The sequence below is a fragment of the Haemorhous mexicanus genome, chromosome 3, assembly GCF_027477595.1.
Source record: "Haemorhous mexicanus isolate bHaeMex1 chromosome 3, bHaeMex1.pri, whole genome shotgun sequence".
NCBI lineage: Eukaryota > Metazoa > Chordata > Aves > Passeriformes > Fringillidae > Haemorhous > Haemorhous mexicanus.
In genome coordinates this window covers 10,183,781-10,202,116 of record NC_082343.1, presented here as the reverse complement: position 1 = coordinate 10,202,116, position 18,336 = coordinate 10,183,781, and the positions used below count along the sequence as shown (strand labels likewise).

The following is an 18,336-nucleotide window of genomic DNA, read 5'->3' as shown; positions in this document are numbered from 1 at the left end:
AGAGGCAAATAAAAGAAAAAAACAAGGAGGGAAGAGAGAAAAGGCTGTGACACGTTTTGAATTTTAAATCAATGACTGAAAAAGAATAAATTTATTTTTTCTTTTTCTCTTTTTCTTTCTGAACAGAAGAAAGGCTAGTCATTAAGAAAAGTAATAAGAACTTTCTCTTCCTGCTGCTGCCCCCAGGACAGCTCGGCCTCTTTCCCGGCGCCTCGGCAAGTCTTCCCCTCGACAGGCAGTCCCGGGGGGCTCTCTGCTCGGCCCCCCGTGGGCGGCGGGACCCGCACGAACGGGGAGCAACCCCGGCCCCCATTCCCGGCAGGGCATCCCGGTGCGGCGGCGGAGAGAAGGGCAGCGGGTCCGGCCCGGCGGGGGCTCCGCCGGCGGGGAGGCGGCAGCGGCGGGGCTCCCTCCCCGCTTGGGTTTTTGGTTTGGTTTTTGTTGTTCTTTTTTTCTTTTTCTTTTTTTTTTTAATTTTCAGACGTTAAATTCTTTTGCAAACATTCATGCCTTAGGAAGGGCTGGAACAAAGCTCAGCTGCTCCAACCGGTCGGACAGGTAAGCAGACTTGTTGACACCGTTATGTTTGCAGCACGCATGCTCCTTCCCAAGTTTCCTGGTGCATTTTTCTATTCCACCTTATGAAACTTTCCTCCCCCCCCCGCCCCCCCCACTCTCTCCCCTCTCCTCCCCTCCCCTTCCCCTCCCCGCGCCTCAGCGGCTCTGCCCGGTGCGTGCGGTCCTGCTCCCCCGGACGGCAGCGCAGCCCCGTCGGGCTGCGGGCGGGCGGCGGGGCTGAAGCGGCCGCTCCGCTCCGTGCCCAGCCGTGCCCCCTGCCCTCGCCATGCCCAGAGCCTTCCTGGTGAAGCGCCGGAGCCCGCAGCCGGCGGTGCGCAGCTGGGATGGGCTGCCCGACGAGGAGAGAGCCGACACCTACATCCCAGGTACGGCCCGGCAGCCGCCGCCCCGCGCCGGGCGCCGCCGGGAGGGACGGAGGGAGCGGGGTCCCGGCGGTCCGCGGAGGGGACGACTCGGGGAGGGGGATTTGCCGGGCCTGGGGAGCCCCGAGGGGGCGGGCGGCGGCTTTAGAGAGAGCTGTGCGAAACGCGGTGGAGGGGACACGGACGACGCTCGGGGGAAAAGTGCCCGAGCAGCGGCAGGGGTGCCACCTCCGCCGGGCCGTGTGCCCCCATGCCTGGCAGCGTCTCCCACGCCGGGGATGGCGGGGCGGGGAGCGGACCTGGGGGGGAATGGGTGCGTGTGTGTGTGTGTGTCCAGGAAGGTGGGAAACCTCGTTTGCATGAGAAAGGTGGCTGGGGGAGGAGAAGGAAGGACCCGGGGGGAGGAGGGGGGGGTGATGTACTCCTGGCCTCCCCCTCTCCTGCTCCTCCTGCCCTTGCCTGGGGTATAACGGGAAGGCGGCGGAGCTGGCTTGTTTGAACTTTGGGACCGTTCGTGTTTGAGTTTCCGATTGCAGCGTGAGCCGGGGATCCTCCCCCGCCGCCAGCGGCCCGCCCGCAGGTTAAACACCGGGGCCCGCCGGCTCCCTGCCCTGCCCGGGGTCCCCCCGCTTTATCGCATCCCCACCCCTTTGCAGGCGGGATCGGCTGCGTGCTGCTGGGCTATGAAGACAGCTGTAGCCTGGAGAGCAGCGGCAGCAGCGGGACCCGGGACGCCGAGCCTAGCGACCCCCCGACGCCCCAGCCTGCCCCCGGCGAGCTGGGCACGGGCGGGGCGATGCTGCTGGACCTGGCCGTCAAGCGGCCCATGGTCAGGTCAAAAATCAAGGTAAGCACCCACAGCCCAACCATCTCTTCTCTGGGAATGGGGTGACCCCTGTTCAAGGTCAAGGCCTGGCTGCTGCTCGGGGACACCAGGTGACAACAGTCCCTCGGGCTCTCTGTGCTGGTGGTGATAGCACCTGTCCCGCACACCGAGGTGAGAGCAGCCGGCTGTAGGGTGGCAGCGGCAGGGAAAACCTTGTAAGCGATGTGCCATAATCTTCCAGTGCCCTTTGCCTCCTCTTATCCTTGCCTGGGATGTGCTGCCCCTGACCTGCTTGGCTCGGGTCCCACAGGAGCTCTGAACCCAGCCAGGAAGGACCAGCCCTGGCAGCTAGGAGTCATGCCCCATGGTGCGTGGGTGGATCTTGTTCCTTAGCGTGGGGCCTCCTTCAAAGCTGCCTTCTAGGCTGTACTCAAGCCTTCTCCAAGGAGGGCTGGGGTGACCCTTCACTCTGCCCCCTCCCACCATGCCCTATCAAGAAAGCAACTAAAGGTTCTCCTCCATAGCTGTGAAAGACCATTGCCACCTTGAGGTGGACCTGCGGGCTTGGGTGAAATGAAGCAATCATCTCCACTGACTTTGCTGAGGAGCCTTTCTGCTGCAAGAGCAGGAGCTCTGGCTGCTCCCTGGGCAGAGCCAGCAGAGCAGCGCAGTGATTTCCCTTCCAAGGCTGGGAGAAGGCAAATGGTGCCTCAGGTCCTCGTGGTACCTGGGAATTCAACACCCAGCGAGCTCCCGATCTCTCTCTGAGCATGTAGGGTCCCCTTAGCAGAGGTAGAGCCAGGCCACCCCAGCGCTAGGCAGGAGATGTGTTTACCACTGGTAGTTAACACCTCGTTAAACCCTGGCTGCTGCTGTGCTGGATGGAGCTGTAAAGATTACCATTGTCTGTGCCGGGCTGTCAGCTTTTCAGTCACCGCGTTCTGAAGTCTCCTGATTAGGTTTCAGCCCGATTATATGCAGCTGCTTGAGGTGGAGTCCTAGCCCTGTTGCCCAACAGATTCTTCGCAGATGGCTCCCCCTCCAGTTTCACACCTCGTGGTTTCACAGCTGCCGGTTTTTTTTTCAATCATTCTTTACAATTTCGAGTAGCGTTGCTTCAGTAGTAAGCAGAGGAAGAGGATCGGGAAAAATAACTGGCTCTTCAGGAAAAAGAAACCCCAGACGTATTCCTGTCCTTGTGAAAAGCCTGCCCTGCTGCTGTTTGACTTTAACCCACTTTGTATAATTTAACCTGGGCTATTTGTGACTGTCACAGCAAAACCTTTCACCAGAGCTGGGCTTTTCAGCCCGTGGATGTCTGCACGTGGTCCTGTCTGCTCTGCTGGCTTTTCCTCATCCCTGGCGTCTAACAGGGGGCATGTCCGTGTGTTCCGCCAGGAATAATTAAACCAGCAGCGCAGTATTTACATTTTCCAGACATTAAACCTTCCCTCTGAGGACTGATCTTCCCAGGAGCTGAATCATCAGTGTCTTCTTTAGTCATGTCATGGTGTTGGCACAATGTTTTTGGTGCTAGGAGTGGGAATGAGATTACCCCCTAATGTCACTTTGCTGTTAGTTAACGAGCGGGGGGGGGGGGGGGGGGACACCAACGGGGCGAGATTAGGGCCATTGTTTCAGTCTTTGCTGAGTCAGCACAACGTGCCTTGGGTTTGTCTCACCAAAACCACCTTTTTTATCACTGCTGGCTGGTTTTTGAGGGACCTGGGGCAGCTGGAGGTGTGACTGCTGAAGGCAGCACATAAAACAACTCTCTGGCAGCAGAGAGGACTTCCCTTCTCCATCCAGGGTATCAGCTGAGTGCAGGAGCAAGAAAGGTGCACATAGCCTAAGCCCTTGTGTTCATGGATGTAGCCAGATAAGGGTTGCTATCCCTGGAAGGAAACCACAACACAGAATTTGTTTTAACCCCTGAATCCAAGCTGGCCTCAGATGCCTCAGTCCCAAATCATGCACATTAAATCCCCCACTTGATCGCAAGGAAAGCACAAAGGTTTCACCCAGTGGGAAAATCTTGAATGCTTTCACTTTTCATTTTTAACATATTCCCCCCCCCCCCTTTTTTTTTTATTTTTAATGCCACAATAATCCCTGCTTGTTTTGCTTGATTCCTTCTGCTGGCTCATGCCAATGCTCACGCAGTCCTCTCCCACTCCCCAGTTCACCACGGGCACCTGCAACGATGCTGCCCTGCATAGCTGCGAGCTGTGTGGCAAAGGCTTTCGCCTGCAGAGGATGCTCAACCGTCACATCAAGTGCCACAGCCAGGTGAAGAGACACTTGTGCACCTTCTGTGGAAAAGGCTTCAACGACACCTTTGATCTGAAGAGGCATGTCCGGACCCATACTGGTGAGAATGTGATCCCTGGGCACCGGCGGGAGGCTCCGGGGAGAAGGGGTGGGATGGGACAAGAAGACGGTGAGGGTAACCTGGTGAGATCATAACATGAAGCCCTGGTTAACAACATTTGCCAAAAATAGTGGGGATGCAGTGGAGAAAAGGGGAAGACAGAGTGTGTGTGGTGTGGACAGAGAAAAGCCCTGGGAATGATGAAATCTGAGGAGAACTATTGCAATCCGTGTGAAGCAGTGAGGGAGCAGGACCTGCCATCCACACCTGGTGTAGGCACAGCCCCGTGCTGCCATGCCTGGGGCAGCGAGGCTGGGATAACCCCCCGGATAACCTGCCTGGGATAACCACCCCGGGACAGCAAATCTCTGCAGCTATCCGTGCACAGCGATGTGGATGGAGGCAGGAGCTCCATGGAAACGCTTTGCCCTCTAGAGGCAACGAGCAGCAGTTCCCTGGGAATTTTGCTGTTGAGAGCCTTCCCAGCTGATTGCTGTGCAGGATGGTTTTTGAGGGACCTGGAGCAGCTGGAGGTGTGACTGCTGAAGGCAGCACTTAAAACAACTCTCTGGCAGCAGAGAGGACTTCTCTTCTCCATCCAGGGTATCAGCTGAGTGCAGGAGCAAGAAAGGTGCACATAGCCTAAGCCCTTGTGTTCATGGATGTAGCTAGATAAGGGTTGCTATCTCTGGAAGAAAACCACTTCACAGGATTTGTTTTAACCCCTGAATCCAAGCTGGCCTCAGATGCCTCAGTCCCAAACCGTGCACATGAAGTCCCCCACTTGATTGCAAGGACATTGTGAGGGTTTCACCCAGCAGGAAAATCTTGAATGCTTTCATTCTTGAATGCTTTCATCCCATCAGGATGGGATTCTGGCTTGATTTTGGAAATGTCTGGAGGAAGCAGAGTGTGGTTCATGCTGTGCCTCTCCCAGGCTGCAGGATGTGCTGTCTGTGGCCACTGCTGTGGGGTCAGTTCCTGAGTCCATCCCAAATCACAATGGTCATGTTCCTGTTGCCCCAAATCCAGCTCACTTTTCCTAGAACTTCTTACCCCAGCCTGGAGCGGGGAGAAGGCTGCCAGTTTGATTGGCTTTCTTTTTTCCTTGGTGGAAGCAGTGGCTTAAATAAACATCAACCCCATCCTCTCCAAGGGCAGTACTTCCTGGTGGCCAGGCTGGCTGTGCTCAGCAGGCTTTGACTTTGCACTGTTGGGCATCCAAAAGATGCATCCACCACATCTCACAGGCACATCCCATCTTTCCAGAGGTGTGGTCACCCAATGGGAGCTGGAGATTATTTGGGCTTGCTCTGCAGAGCCCCATTAGCCAGGTGAACTGCTGGAAGTGACACAAGGATGTTGGTAGGCAGGAGCTGTTTCTTAGTAGTAGAGCCCCCCAAAACAATCACACCTGTTTGGATGGGAAGGCACTGCCTGGAGCCAATGTTTTGGGCTGTTTGGGTTTTTTTGCAAAGCTTTCATGTGGGAAGGAGAGCTGCCACTGGGGTATGGCTGGAGTGTGGAGTCAGTGCTTCCAAAAGAAGTGATTTTTCAAGCTGTTTCCTCATCAGAGAGTCAAATAATAAACCCAGGAGGGTCTCTGGTCAGAATAATTTAAAATGATTCCTAAATGATTTAAAATGATTCCTAAGTGATGAAGAGGTTCCCACAGCCCTAATGGGCTGTGCCATCCTGGCACTGCCCTTTCTGTGCCTGTGTTCCTGCCTGCGGAGTGCTGGAGCAGGCACCAAGGATGGTGGAGGTTTAAATTGCCTTCAAATGAGCACAAAACTGCTTTTTGTGTGTGAATTCTAATGAAGGTTTGGGCTTTCTCTCCAACTGCAGTTTAATGGAAATGAAGCAATTTCACAGCAGCAGGCATTAGGAAACTTCTGTCTTGATAGTTCAGTCTGGTGCACTGGGATAACCTCTTTTAACTAAACAAAAATACAGTTGAGATGCTGCTTATTGGAACCTCTAATTGGCTTGGATTTCTGGTAGATAGATCAGGTTCTGACTGGTAACTTAATGCAATCACAAAGTTACAACTGTCTGAGCAGACCAATCTGGTTTACCCATTTCTGCCTGGCTCACCGTAGGATCTTCCAGACCCTGGCATTCCACCTTCCCTGGGGAAAAAAGGGGATTAGGTGACTCCTTATATCAGTTTTAAGGGTGGTCTTTGCTTGGAAACTCACTGATCTAGTCTAGGAAGCAGAATTCCTGCTGGTTTAGGTTCTTTCAAGTGTTGCTAAATCCTCAGCTCTTTAAGCACTGGGGGAGTTGTTGTTAAATCAGTGTTGATTGGTGGTAAAATTGATTTTTGTGGTGTTGGTTGTCTGGGCTTTCAAATCACAAGCCAGTTTCTTCTCTCTCCTCTGGAAACACACAGAGTTATTTCTTTCATCTTCCTGCACTTCTCTAGAGTTTGTAATCTCAGTCATCAAAACTGTATGGTATGAAAGCACTTGGGATTGCTGGACATTCACTGCTGTTCAGTGAAGCCTCATTAAACCAAAAGAGAAAAATTAAAATCTTACCAAGACAGAAGTTTTCATTCATTATAAAAGCTGAAACTGATAGTTTTACCTAATCACAGGATTTCAAACAGTCAGGGGTCTAAAATAAGTTTTGCAGGAGTTGATAATGGCTGCCTTAGGACCAAACCACTGATGGCATCTATTATGATTAGCATCTACTGAGGATAACATTCCTAGGTTTTCTATGCCTAAATATATGAACCCATAGCCTGAAAGGAGGATGTTTTGTTTAGACAGGCAGCTCCTTGGGCTGCTGGATACCATCTCAGCAGCTGATGTGCCAGAGCCTTGCTCTTGGCTGGCTGTAGGAAACAAGACACAGGTGACACAACCTATTGTATTTGCAGGGACCCTCGTGGCAGGGAGGAATGATGCATCTGACTCCATGCTCTCAGAAGGCTAATTTATTACTATATTCATATTATGTCATATCATATATCATATAATACTGTATCCTATCATATTACACTATATTACACAGAAAGGATATTTACTGAATGCTAAAAAGATAATAATGAAAACTCGTGACTCTCTCCAGAGTCCCAACACAGCTTGGCCCCAATTGGCTAAAGAGTGAAAACAACTCACACCAGAATCCAATGAAACAATCACCTGTGGGTAAACAATCTCCAAACACGTTCCACAGTGAGGACAACACAAGAAAAGCAAATGAAACAAAAATTGTTCTCCTTTTTCTCTGAGGCTTCTCAGCTTCCTAGGAGAAAAATCCCGAGCGAAGGGATCTTTCAGAGACCGTGAATGCCACAGTAACCTCTGTTCTTTCCTTTCCCCCTGCAGGCATTCGTCCCTACAAGTGTGAGGTTTGCAACAAGGCCTTCACGCAGCGCTGCTCGCTGGAGTCTCACCTGAAGAAGATCCACGGCGTGCAGCAGCAGTACGCCTACAAGCAGAGGAGGGACAAGCTCTACGTGTGCGAGGACTGCGGCTACACGGGCCCCACGCAGGAGGACCTGTACCTGCACGTCAGCGGCGTCCACCCCGGCAGCGCCTTCCTGAAGAAAACCTCCAAAAAACTCGCAGCTGTTCTGCAAACCAAACTCAGCCCCGTCCTGCAGAGGAACTCCAATGAGGAGGGCAAGGACGAGTGACGCTCACCGATGCTCGGTGCTCGGCAGGAATGAAGTTTACATGTAGGACTACGTATCTTATTTTTTTAAGAACAATTTTGAAAGAAATTAAAGGGATGCTTTTGTTAACGGGACTCTCTTGATGTTGGTAAAGGCTCAGCTTGACAGAAATATTCCCGTTTGTGATGGAAACATCAGACTTCTTTTTTATCTGGCCAATAAAAACGGAATGCTTGCAAAGGCTGCCACCTCTCGGATGGAGTATTTACTGAACTGACATTTGGGCAACCTGTTTTCTGTCAGGTCTGAACACCCCTGACAAATGAGTTCACCCTTCCCCAGGTGTATTTGTATTTTGTAAAGTGAATAACTGCTACCTCCCATGCAAATTACTTATGAGAGGTTTGGATGAAAAGTGTTGGGTAAGAGCGCTACTGGTACTGGGTTCTATGCAACATTAATTGAAGTGCCTTAAGAACAGGAGTGCATTGTATCATCCAATGAATTACAAAGTGCAAACACCCTCAGCTCTGCCCCCCGTGCAGCCTGCTAACAATGTATGGAAGTGTGATCCAAGGTGAGCTGAAACCCTTCCCAAAGGATGGAGAATGTTTTCTTCTCAAAGTTTCTCCACTAGCAAATGACATTATTCCAGGGCAGACTTTTGGTTGTGTCTTAAGTGCTTGAAGCCATGAACTTACTTTTATCATGTTGATATACAAGTGAAATCTTAGCTTTGGTGTTCCTGGACTTGCTGTGCTCACTTGGAGGATTATTACCACATCTTTTTAACATACACCAATAGCGACCCAGAAACCCAAAGAAAGCACTGTAATGACTTGAAATTAAGTATTTTCTGTCATGATGAAATGCAATTTTGTGCATATTTTATTGTGTGTGTGTGTGTTTGGTTTTTTGGTTTTTTTTTTTTGTCTTTTGTATTCAAGTGCCTGTTCATTAATACAACAATGCAGTGGAAAGGGGGACAGAGCCTGTGTCTGCTTCAGGAGATCAGTGCAAAGCTGCAGGCACCAATCTGGCTGCTCCTCTGTGACCACTCTAAGTGTAGAAGGCTCCTTCCACCAAAAATACAAAGTCAGGCTTAGCCAGGACTTTCACAGTCATTGCTGCTAAAATGAAACATTTTGAGCAACTTTGCAAGAATTGTAAAAAAGTATTTTCAACTTGCATCAGGTTTTGTACAGGCACCTGCTTGGGTTTTTGTGGGGAAAAGATTCTAGGGGTCTTAAAGCATTCCTAAGGATGTTAATGCTTCATTCAGCACAACTGTTGGTGCTCAAGACTTTGAAAATGAGGATAATAAAGTCATGCTACTGTGTTAAGAACAAACTTATCCTATGTAGCAGGAAGTTTGTAGAATACTTTAATGAATGGGAAGTTGGTGGGGAAAAAAAAAAAAAGCATCTGAGGTAAATGAGAAGATCCTGACTTTGCAGAAAGCTAAAGCTTCTATACACTGACTCCCAGGTCTTATAACTGAACAGTGTAAAGGGAAGGTTGCTCACTCTGCAATGGAATTAATGTTCACCTGACTGCAGGGGATTTGTGTGCTCAGCCCTGCTGAAACCTCAGCCCTTCCCTGGCACAGCAGAGCTGGGGCTGAACCCTTCCTCTCCAGCCAGAGACTTGTTTTGTGTGTGTACCTGCGTGCATGGGTTGTTTTTTTATCCCTCCAGCACCACGTGTTGCTTTTGCTCTCCCTTCACTGTCACTGTCACAGCACATCCCTGCTGACAGAACCACAGGCACAGTGAGCTGAGCACAGAAAGGATTCACAACAAAAGAGAAAGGGAGCAGGTAGCAGGCCCCAGGGAAAAAGCCATCCTGGATGGAGAGTGAAGCTCTCTGGATGTCAGAGCTAAGTAACTGCCCTGGCTGCCCAGCAGGTTTTTCTGCAGAGGACAGACAGTGCCTGTAGCAGTGCCCTGGGTGCATCACTTTAACCGTCTGGCAGTTTAATTGAAACTGGTCACAGAGTGTGTTTGGGTTTGTGTGACACTGGTGACAGCCACCTGCCAGTCCTGTTACAGGACAAACCAGCTTGTGCTGCTCCAGCAATGCTCCACAGCTCAGCCAGGGGTGCCCAAGGCAGCAGCCAGGCTTTCAGAAGTGCCAGACAGGAGTGATTCCCGCCACTGCTGTCTTTTGAAGGCTGTCTGCCTCCTCCTGGCTCTCTGAGGTACAGACTCAGCTGGGACTTGTGTTTACAAAGTGGCTTTGCTGGCAGCCTTCCCCAGGCAAGGGGTTCTGGCTGATTTTCTTGAAGCTCAGGGATTGGTCATAATTTTATTTGTAAGCTGCAGTGTTATTGTGAAAACTCACACATACAAGTCATAGAAGACAAAGAGAATGAGGAAAAAAAATTTCCAGAACAATACTGCCTGACATGATCAAGGCTTATTCTCTGCTTTACAGACTTGATTTTATGTGCTTCAAAAGTAAAAACTCAGTTTCAAAACATTAATTCACAAACTTATTTGGGAAAAAAAAAAAAACCAAACCAAAAAACAAAGAGAAACCCAAAAAAAAACCAGCCCCCAAAACCCAACCAGCAGCTCTTCACCCCTCAGAAGGCCCTGCTTCACAGTCACAGGCCTGCTTTGATACAGAAACTCACTCATGAGGCACTGGGGATTGTTCCACAGGGTGGGCTCAGGCCCACAGCAGAGTCAGGAGAGCTCAAGGCAGTGGCAGCACAGAGCTCCCAAGCCAAGGCACACAGCCCATCTCGCAGTGCTTTTCTGTGGGCTGGGTGCTAAAACACCTGCAGGAGGAGCCACCAGCAGCAGCCAACATTCCCACCTCTCAGAACACTCGCTGGAAATTTCTGGGAGTGTTGGCTCCAATTCTGCTCCTCTCTTGCTGAGCCACTTCTGCTAAGTGGCCACTTTGCTGTACTGTTCTAAATGAGAACTAATGAGGACTCTCATTGTAGCTCTCAGCACAGGTTTTCCAGTTGTAGCTGTAAGAAAAACCACAAATAATAACATTTCAGTCAGTTCTTGCTCATGCCTGATGATGGCATGAGCAAGAACTGACTGAAACCCAGTCTACTATATCCACTTCTTTATCATTTGCATTTCTCTTAGCTCATACATCACAGATGTTTTTTTGCTTCAGTTCACAAACTTCGTTTTTAAAGACAGTTCTACAACTTTCATTTGTGATTTTTAAAGGAAAAAAAAAAAAAAGATTATTTGATCAAGCAGTTTTACTTGATAGTAGAAACTTTTCTACCAACCCCAGGCTGTCTAAACTGTGTGGGATAAAAAAAAGAGGCCAAATAAGTTGGTTTTTTTCTGCCTGGACCACTGAGGTCACCTACAATGTAAGGAAATAGATATTCCCCATTTGAAAGTTACTTTTTGGGAGGGCAGAGAAGGGAGCCCTGCTAGTAAGAAATTAGCCAAAGTTACTCAAAAAAAGAACATGAAAGTGGTACATTTAAACAAAAGTTTCTTCCTTTGTCTCTGGCCACTTGCTTGTGTTCAGCCTGGGTCAGTTTTTGTCCATGTACTCCTCCAGGCGCAAGAGCCACTTATTCCAGTACTGAGAGCACAGGTCAGGATCCATGAAATGCGGATGTGCCGGGGAGCCGTCCTTGTAGGCAACCACGACGAGCCCACAGCGAACCTGCAGCACAAACAGGGGCTGTCACAGACCCAACAGCTGGGTGCAAGCCTAAGAGCTAAACCTCACTGCAAAACACCTTCCCAACACACACATCTCACATGAGGAATGGGGAATAAAAAGGGGCAATAGCTCACCGTAAAACACTTGGAGACTTAACATTCAAATCCTCCAAAAACCAGTGCTCAAAGCTCTGGGTACCTCCAGTGAAAACCAGGGGACATGAACTCTGAGGATGAGTGATATTTAAACCCTGCAGATGCCAGGAAAATTGCCAGAGACTGAGGAGTTTTTGCCTGGGGCCATACAACCAGACTGATGCCACCTGCCAGCTTCAGTCTGGATAGAAATGGTTACTTAGGTATGTTCTGACATCTTTCATACCTGACAAATCCCAAATCCCAAACAGCCACTGGAAGTGGGGGGGCAGGAAGCTACTAGCAGAATTCTAGCCCATATTTCACTCTGTCAGGATCATGTCTGTGGAGTGCTTGTGCTCACTGACCTCTACAGTATTCTAGAAAGTCCTTTGCACAACATACAAATTACCCTGCTCTCTTCTGCTTCATATTTTCCCCCTTCAATATTTGTACTGAGGTAAAACTCCCTCAGGCCAAGCAGGCAGGCTAGAATTGCTTTTGGAATCTTTAAAAACATTATTCCACAGTCTTCTGATGAAGTGACTCCCAACACACTGCTTTTCCCTGAGGAAACACAGTACAGCTCCCAGACACCAACTGCATCAACTTAGTCCCTCCTTTGCTAGTGGCACACAGCCAGACAGGATGCAGGCAAGACCCTCCCACATAATTTTCTTGTTTGCAGGTTATTTTGCTTTATTTCCTCTCCTGCCCCTTCCTACTCTTTGACACAAGCAAAACCCACACAGGACAGAGCACAGGGGATTGCCCACATGCCAAGTACCTGGGAGTTCATCTGGGCATCCCTTGGTCCCACTGAGCACTTCCTTAAAACCACTGAAAATTCACTACTGGCAGCCAAGGGCAGCAGGATTAGCAAGAGCAGTAGAATTATTTCACAGAATGACATCTTAACCTGATCTCAGACTGGGCTCCTTTGTTACAAATCCTACCAACACTTCCACGGTGGGCAGCAGGTTCTAAAGGCAGGAAGAAATGAAGATCACACAGGCATTGCTACTTGTCTTGGCATGCAGCAGGCCTACTGACCTGGAAGTCATAATTGGCATCATGATTTATGGCTCCAATATATGCTGCAACCTGTAACGGGTTGTCATAAGTATTCTGCAGAAGTGGCTTTGGCTTCTCTGAAGTTTTCCAGTCTATCACACACAGTTGGCCCCTGTACAGGAGAACAAGACAGGACAATGGTTTAAACTTAAGTTTAGTCTCAAGTAAGAAATAAGGGAGACAGCACATAAAGACTTTTCACACTCAGCCTGTTTCTCCCTGATGTCACGTTGCTCATTATTAAGACTAAACAAGTCTCCTTCACACTGGCAGTTTAGATCCTAAAAACCAAACTAAAACTAACTTACTAAAACCTGCTGCAGTTCCTGGAAAATGCTGACAATTGCTTAAACCTGTCCCTTCTGCAGTAGGGAGCTCCCCACCAGGAAAACCAGCACTTCTGCCCTGAGGATCATCCAAGGGAGTTCCTTGAGCCTGCCAGTCCTAGAGATCTGTCCAGCTTCCCCCAACCACTCAATCACACCTTGGCCCCCAGGGCATCACATGACAGGGGTTTTAGGGAAGGGCACTCACCGATACTTGGCCACGCAGTCGACCAGGCCCAGGTACTGCAGGGTCTTGTGGTGAACTCCACTCTCCAGAGCCTTCACCTCGCTGATGTCTTCCAAGACACGCTCCACACTGGATAAGTAGCCAGCCACAACATCATCTTCACCCTGGTCCCTAGCTGCTGTCTCTTCAGACAGGAATATCGATTCCAAGGCTGAATGGAAGAGCTCTCCTTGGAGAAAAAGATCTAAGAAAAATGGGAAAACCCCCTTATTGTATTTGCAGGGAATGCCCCGATGAAGGCAGGAATGATGCATCTGACTCCATGTTCTCAGAAGGCTAATTTATTACTTTATGATACTATATTATATTAAAAAATACTATACTAAACTATACTAAAGAATACAGAAAAGACACTCAATGCTAAAAAGATAATAATAAAAACTTGTGACTCTCTCCAGAGTCCTGACACAGCTTGGCCCCAATTGGCCAAAGGGTCAAAACAACTCACACCAGAATCCAATCAAGCAATTACCTGTAGGTAAACAATCTCCAAATACATTCCACATGAGCAAAACAGAGGAGAAGCAAATGAGATAAGACTTGTTTTTATTTTCTCTGAGGCTTCTCAGCTTCCCAGGAGAAAAATCCTGGGCAAAGGGGTTTTTTTAGAGAACATGAATGCCACACCCCCTCACATTTTAGACTACTTTGGATTAGTGTCCTGCATATTCCACAATGCAGCTCTTAAACCAGTCCAGATTTTTGTACTGAAAGTCTGAGGGTGTGGAGAGAAGGGAAAGAAACAGAAATAAATTGTCAATAGTGAAATTGGTATCCCTTATAGCAATGCTTCCTTTACTTTTTTTAGTCTCATTGATTACTCATACATACACACACTGGAAAAGCCAAACAGTTACTGAAAAACCTCACCATAAACAGCAGGACACATTGGTTTTTAAAGGCTCAGGACTATATTAGTTTAAAATGCCTATTTCCATCTTGTTACAAGGTAGCTTTGTAACAGCAAAGAGGCTCAGTAACATCATCTGTCAAATACCTATTTCTAATTAGATACTGGCAAATCAAGAACTAAAGGAAAAGTCAGACAGGATTGAGCAAAGTATGCCTACAGTATGACTCTCATTTTCCACAAATTTCTTAATCCATTTTAGTGGTCCCAGAATAAAGACCAGAGCTTAGGCCCATTGGTAACAGGTACACTCACAACATGCCCTCATGAAATAGAAACAACTTAATGGATTTCACTTGGCCCATTGTACCTGCCAGCAATCCAAACTACTGCTTCTACTCTGCAATCCCACTGTGGCTAGACTTACTTTTGGTATACTCTTCAAATCCCTCTTTTCCAAGCTCCTCTATCATTTTCTGCTTCCATCTTTCCAGATAGAAGACTTGCTGAGGAGAGAGGGTTTGCTGAAGGATGCGGGTAACGCTGGGCATCTTCGTTCTTTGCAACCCGATCTTCATGGGCACGTTGGAGTCACTGCTGACAGGAAGAATTCTCTTGCTGGGGTTTATTAAAGGAACCCAATTCTTGGGAGTTCTTGTCCCAGCTTTAATTGGAGGTGTGTGTTTAGCTGGTGGCCCATATAACAAATTGTCTTCCTCAAGTATTGTCTCTGGTGTTTGGGCGCTGGTTTTGTAAGATATAACAGAGTGGACCAAGTTCTTGTATTTTTCTTGGTCAACTTGGTCATAACTGTTTCCTTTTTTCTTTTTGCTATAAACACATGCAGAGGTAGACAGACACGTGTATGGGAATTGCTTTTGGCAAAATGGTATTTGAAAAAGCACTTCCAGGCTCCCTGGTTTCCTGGACAGGAACTGTAGGAATTGCATCCTGACAAGAAGTGTTTGTGAGCAGTTAGGGTCTTCTTCCTTCTGTCAGCAAGAGTCTGTGGTTACCATATTTTTTTCTTCCTGTGGAAAAAGAAATTTGTGATTTACAGAGTCATAAAACTCTGCCAACTATCCTATTCTTGCCCTTTGCCAAACAAAGAATTGCTATGACCAAAGTGTCTTCATTTACCTTGTACCACCTTTATTCTTCAGATCAATAAGATAAAAAAACAATGAGTAAGGAAAAGAGGAAATGCTCCTGAAAAGAACAGCTGCTGGGCTGCCAAATCTGAAACCTGAATCACTTGAAGATTTGCTGCAAGTAGCTAAAGCTGCATCACAGGACATCCCTACAGCAACAGTATCAGAACTGCCATGGAGGTAGGGACAAAAACCAGATCTGCCATGAAAAACCCTCAACAGGGGGAGGGGGAAATTAAAGCTACCCAGAGGACATTGAAGCCAATCCACTGCTATGAGGTATTAAAACTTTTAAGTTTATAGAGAATGACTAACTTAAGGGGATTGTGGGGTACCTCAGAGGGTATAAACCCACCAATTTCTTTTGCATCACTAGGAGAAAACAGACAGCAGCAGTAAATACAATTGTGAGACTTGAGGCTAGAAAAGGCAAAGAGGAACCAGATGCACTGCAAATATTTTCAGATTCAAAGAAATTTTTTTAAAGTTCAGAATAAAATATAAACACATTTTTCCAAACCAAGTTTCAAACATAGACGTACTCAAAGCCACTTAGGAAATTTAAAAGCAAGAACAGCATACAAGCAATACCAGGCTCAGCACATCTTCCAGAGCTGCACTGGAAGCCTGAGGAAGTTTCTTGCACATGGATAAATGTAATGCTCCCACAGTGGCACTTCCCATGAAGAGCTGAGGCCCTAGTCTCCTACTGGAGTTTACCATTCCAAAGCTCCCTCCATCCACTGCAAAGACAGAACCCCTGCTCACTGCCAGCCAACAGCAGCATCCTGTTCCTGACAATCCCTTCCATGCTGCTCTCCTCCTTCCCCAGGCTCCTCACACAGCTCTTCCCACACTGCCTGAGCCCTGGGCTCCATGGAAAACAAAATCCTGGAAGTTCCTTTGTGTGCACAGATCCCACAGCTGCAGTGGCCCCAGTGTGGGGGTGGGTGAGCATCTGTCACACATAAGTTGCCAAAAATGGGGCAGCTGATTAGAACAAGGCACCTTGAGCAGCAGGCTGAGACCTTGGACTGGGGATTCATAAGTGCTGTTCTTCACCAGTGCAGAAAAATGGATCCCTTCCCTCTTGGGGCTTCCCTCTTACTAGAGGTGCCAGAGCTGGAATTGAAAATAAAAGAGGAAAAATTTATTCTTATTCCTGTGTGACAGTATCCAAGCTTGTGGATTCCCAGGCTGCTGTTTGATGATTATTAACAGGCTCATTAATGGTCACTGTGGACATGCACTAATCAGAACAGAGCAAATGTTGGGCCAGTGGCTGTGGCTTTGTTACATAAAGCCACAGCACAAAAGAAAAAGTTTATTCTGGCTTTGAGCCAGGCAAGAGGATGCCTGATTCAGCATAAATTCACTTGTAGTAAGCTGCTCCCTCAACACTTCCCAAGGAATAAATTTATACCAGATCGGTGCTTTGAATCATGGAGCTATTGAGATATGGAATATTACGAGCTCCAGAGTTAAATTTAGTGCAACACAGTGCTTCAGTGACTAGCAGGAATTTTGATTTAACAGCCTTTGTTGTGCTGGGGAATATACCTGCGGAATTTCCAGTACTTGTGGAAATGTTTGTGCGGTGTATGAACACAACCAGGAAAGGAAGAGTTTGCCAGCTGCTGTCCTGTTTTACCAAAGGAAAGAGGTTCTAGGATTACTAAGAAATAAGGAACCCTTGTGCCCTGCTGAATAAAGAATCATGTGGTTTTCAACAAATCACTAAAGTGGCATTCCTGTGCAGATAACTTACAAGAACGAAATGGAGAGGTCGGGATCTACTCTTGTACACAAAGAACAGAATTTAATTGAGATTTCCCTCTGGGGAAGTGTCTCCCTTCTCTCTGAAAGCATTTGTGGTTGAAGACTGGCAGAACTGCTCCAAATGTTGCATGATGAGCCACAATGGAGAACTGAAAAAAAAATAAAAACAACTTGGAGCTAAAAAAAAAAACCCAAGAGGACTTTACTGTCCCAAGCAAGTTGACTTTGCAGCTCCAACAATAACTGAGCTAACACAACTGAGGAATTTTTTTTCCAGTATAGGAATGAGTGGCTTCACTGAAGGAAATAGAAAGGATTACTTAAGGAAAAGTTCACATCTAAAAACCTACCTCCAGCTGTGTTTTTGCATAATAACCAGTATGGCTTTTTCTCCACAGAAACCAGCTAAAAAAACCCCCAAAACACTGGCTTATTTCAGAGATAACAAAAAAGAGCACTCCTAAACACACCTACAGACCTGTTGCCCCTTGTCCCTAATTTGAGCAGAACAAATCCACTGAGGAAGGCATAACTGTGAGTTCCCCGCAGTTTTCAAAACACATTACTGAACTTATCCAGGTTAAAAACACGCCTCCCTCTTTTGGGATGTTTAGAGCACAAAGAGAGGAACTCAGCAAACCCGTTTAAAGCACAAGCCCACAGCTGTGAGCTTCACTTCAGGGTAGCTTCAACAGGCATCAGTTCCCAGTTCAAGCTCCATTCCCAGATCAGCACTGGGAATTAGTGGGGAATAGGGCTGTAACACGAAGTCAGCGGTTTTTGCGATCTGTGAAAGAGCTGGGCCAACACCCAGTTGGGTGACCACTGGGTGACCACCAAGTGCCCTCGGGCAAATAAATATTCAGCATGTGCCTGAAAATCCCAGTGCCGGACAGCCCGCCCTTGTGCAGAGGGGGAAAACCCACTCTGGACAAGGAGCCCCGCCGGACGCGGGCATGCCCAGCCACGGCAGCCCGGCCACGCGGCTCGCTCGCTGACGGCCCGAGAGCAGTGTGGGCCAGGGGAACGCCAGCACCTTCCCTCCCCTTGTCCGTCCCTCACCCTCAGGCCCGCCCGGCCCTCACGACCCGCGGCTCCGCGTTACCTCAGCCGCGCTTCCCGCCACCACCGCGGGCGCCACCGCGCAGGCGCGCCCCGCGCGCAGCCTCTGCCGCGCATATTACGCATGCGCCGCCCGCTGCCTCATGGGACTTGTAGTTCCTATGCACTGCCAGCGCCCAGCCCTTTCTCCTTCGCTGGAGCGCTCCAAAAGGTGGCGAGAGGGGCGTGCCTGCTCCATCTCGCGCTCTTTTGGTATTTTTTGAAATGCTGTAAGGGAAAACAAGCCAAAT

The 18,336-nt window shown here is 48.4% G+C and overlaps 2 protein-coding genes across 7 annotated transcripts; one reads left to right on the top strand and one right to left on the bottom strand.

Moving 5' to 3' along the window:
- Window positions 1-694: 694 nt before the first annotated feature.
- On the top strand, window positions 695-9,119 carry OVOL2 (ovo like zinc finger 2). Its single transcript, XM_059840806.1, has 4 exons — window positions 695-944; window positions 1,598-1,788; window positions 3,949-4,138; window positions 7,480-9,119. The coding sequence occupies exons 1-4, from the start codon at window positions 845-847 to the stop codon at window positions 7,788-7,790; spliced, it is 792 nt and encodes a 263-aa protein (XP_059696789.1). The 5' UTR covers window positions 695-844; the 3' UTR covers window positions 7,791-9,119.
- A 943-nt stretch (window positions 9,120-10,062) lies between these two features.
- Window positions 10,063-18,276, bottom strand: MGME1 (mitochondrial genome maintenance exonuclease 1). Of its 6 annotated transcripts, XM_059840803.1 has the most exons (8): window positions 18,090-18,276; window positions 16,974-17,133; window positions 16,766-16,847; window positions 16,214-16,327; window positions 14,482-15,085; window positions 13,166-13,388; window positions 12,611-12,743; window positions 10,063-11,423 (listed from the first exon to the last, which is right to left on the bottom strand). In XM_059840803.1, the coding sequence occupies exons 5-8, from the start codon at window positions 15,002-15,004 to the stop codon at window positions 11,289-11,291; spliced, it is 1,014 nt and encodes a 337-aa protein (XP_059696786.1). In that variant the 5' UTR covers window positions 15,005-15,085; window positions 16,214-16,327; window positions 16,766-16,847; window positions 16,974-17,133; window positions 18,090-18,276; the 3' UTR covers window positions 10,063-11,288. The 6 variants fall into 6 exon arrangements, with proteins under 6 accessions (XP_059696786.1, XP_059696785.1, XP_059696782.1 ...); XM_059840802.1 differs by lacking the exon at window positions 16,766-16,847; XM_059840799.1 differs by lacking the exons at window positions 16,214-16,327; window positions 16,766-16,847.
- Window positions 18,277-18,336: the final 60 nt, after the last annotated feature.

What these genes read in the sequence shown, in the direction of transcription:
- OVOL2 (XM_059840806.1), top strand. Translation starts at nt 845, where the DNA reads ATGCCCAGAGCCTTCCTGGTGAAGCGCCGGAGCCCGCAGCCGGCGGTG. An exon ending in AGCCGACACCTACATCCCAG is followed by an intron (nt 945 to 1,597) that starts GTACGGCCCGGC and finishes ACCCCTTTGCAG; the next exon opens with GCGGGATCGGCTGCGTGCTG. An exon ending in GCATGTCCGGACCCATACTG is followed by an intron (nt 4,139 to 7,479) that starts GTGAGAATGTGA and finishes TTCCCCCTGCAG; the next exon opens with GCATTCGTCCCTACAAGTGT.
- MGME1 (XM_059840803.1), bottom strand. Translation starts at nt 15,004, where the DNA reads ATGCAATTCCTACAGTTCCTGTCCAGGAAACCAGGGAGCCTGGAAGTG. An exon ending in ATTTGAAGAGTATACCAAAA is followed by an intron (nt 13,389 to 14,481) that starts GTAAGTCTAGCC and finishes CATTTTTCTTAG; the next exon opens with ATCTTTTTCTCCAAGGAGAG. An exon ending in GACTGCGTGGCCAAGTATCG is followed by an intron (nt 12,744 to 13,165) that starts GTGAGTGCCCTT and finishes TCTCCTGTACAG; the next exon opens with GGGCCAACTGTGTGTGATAG.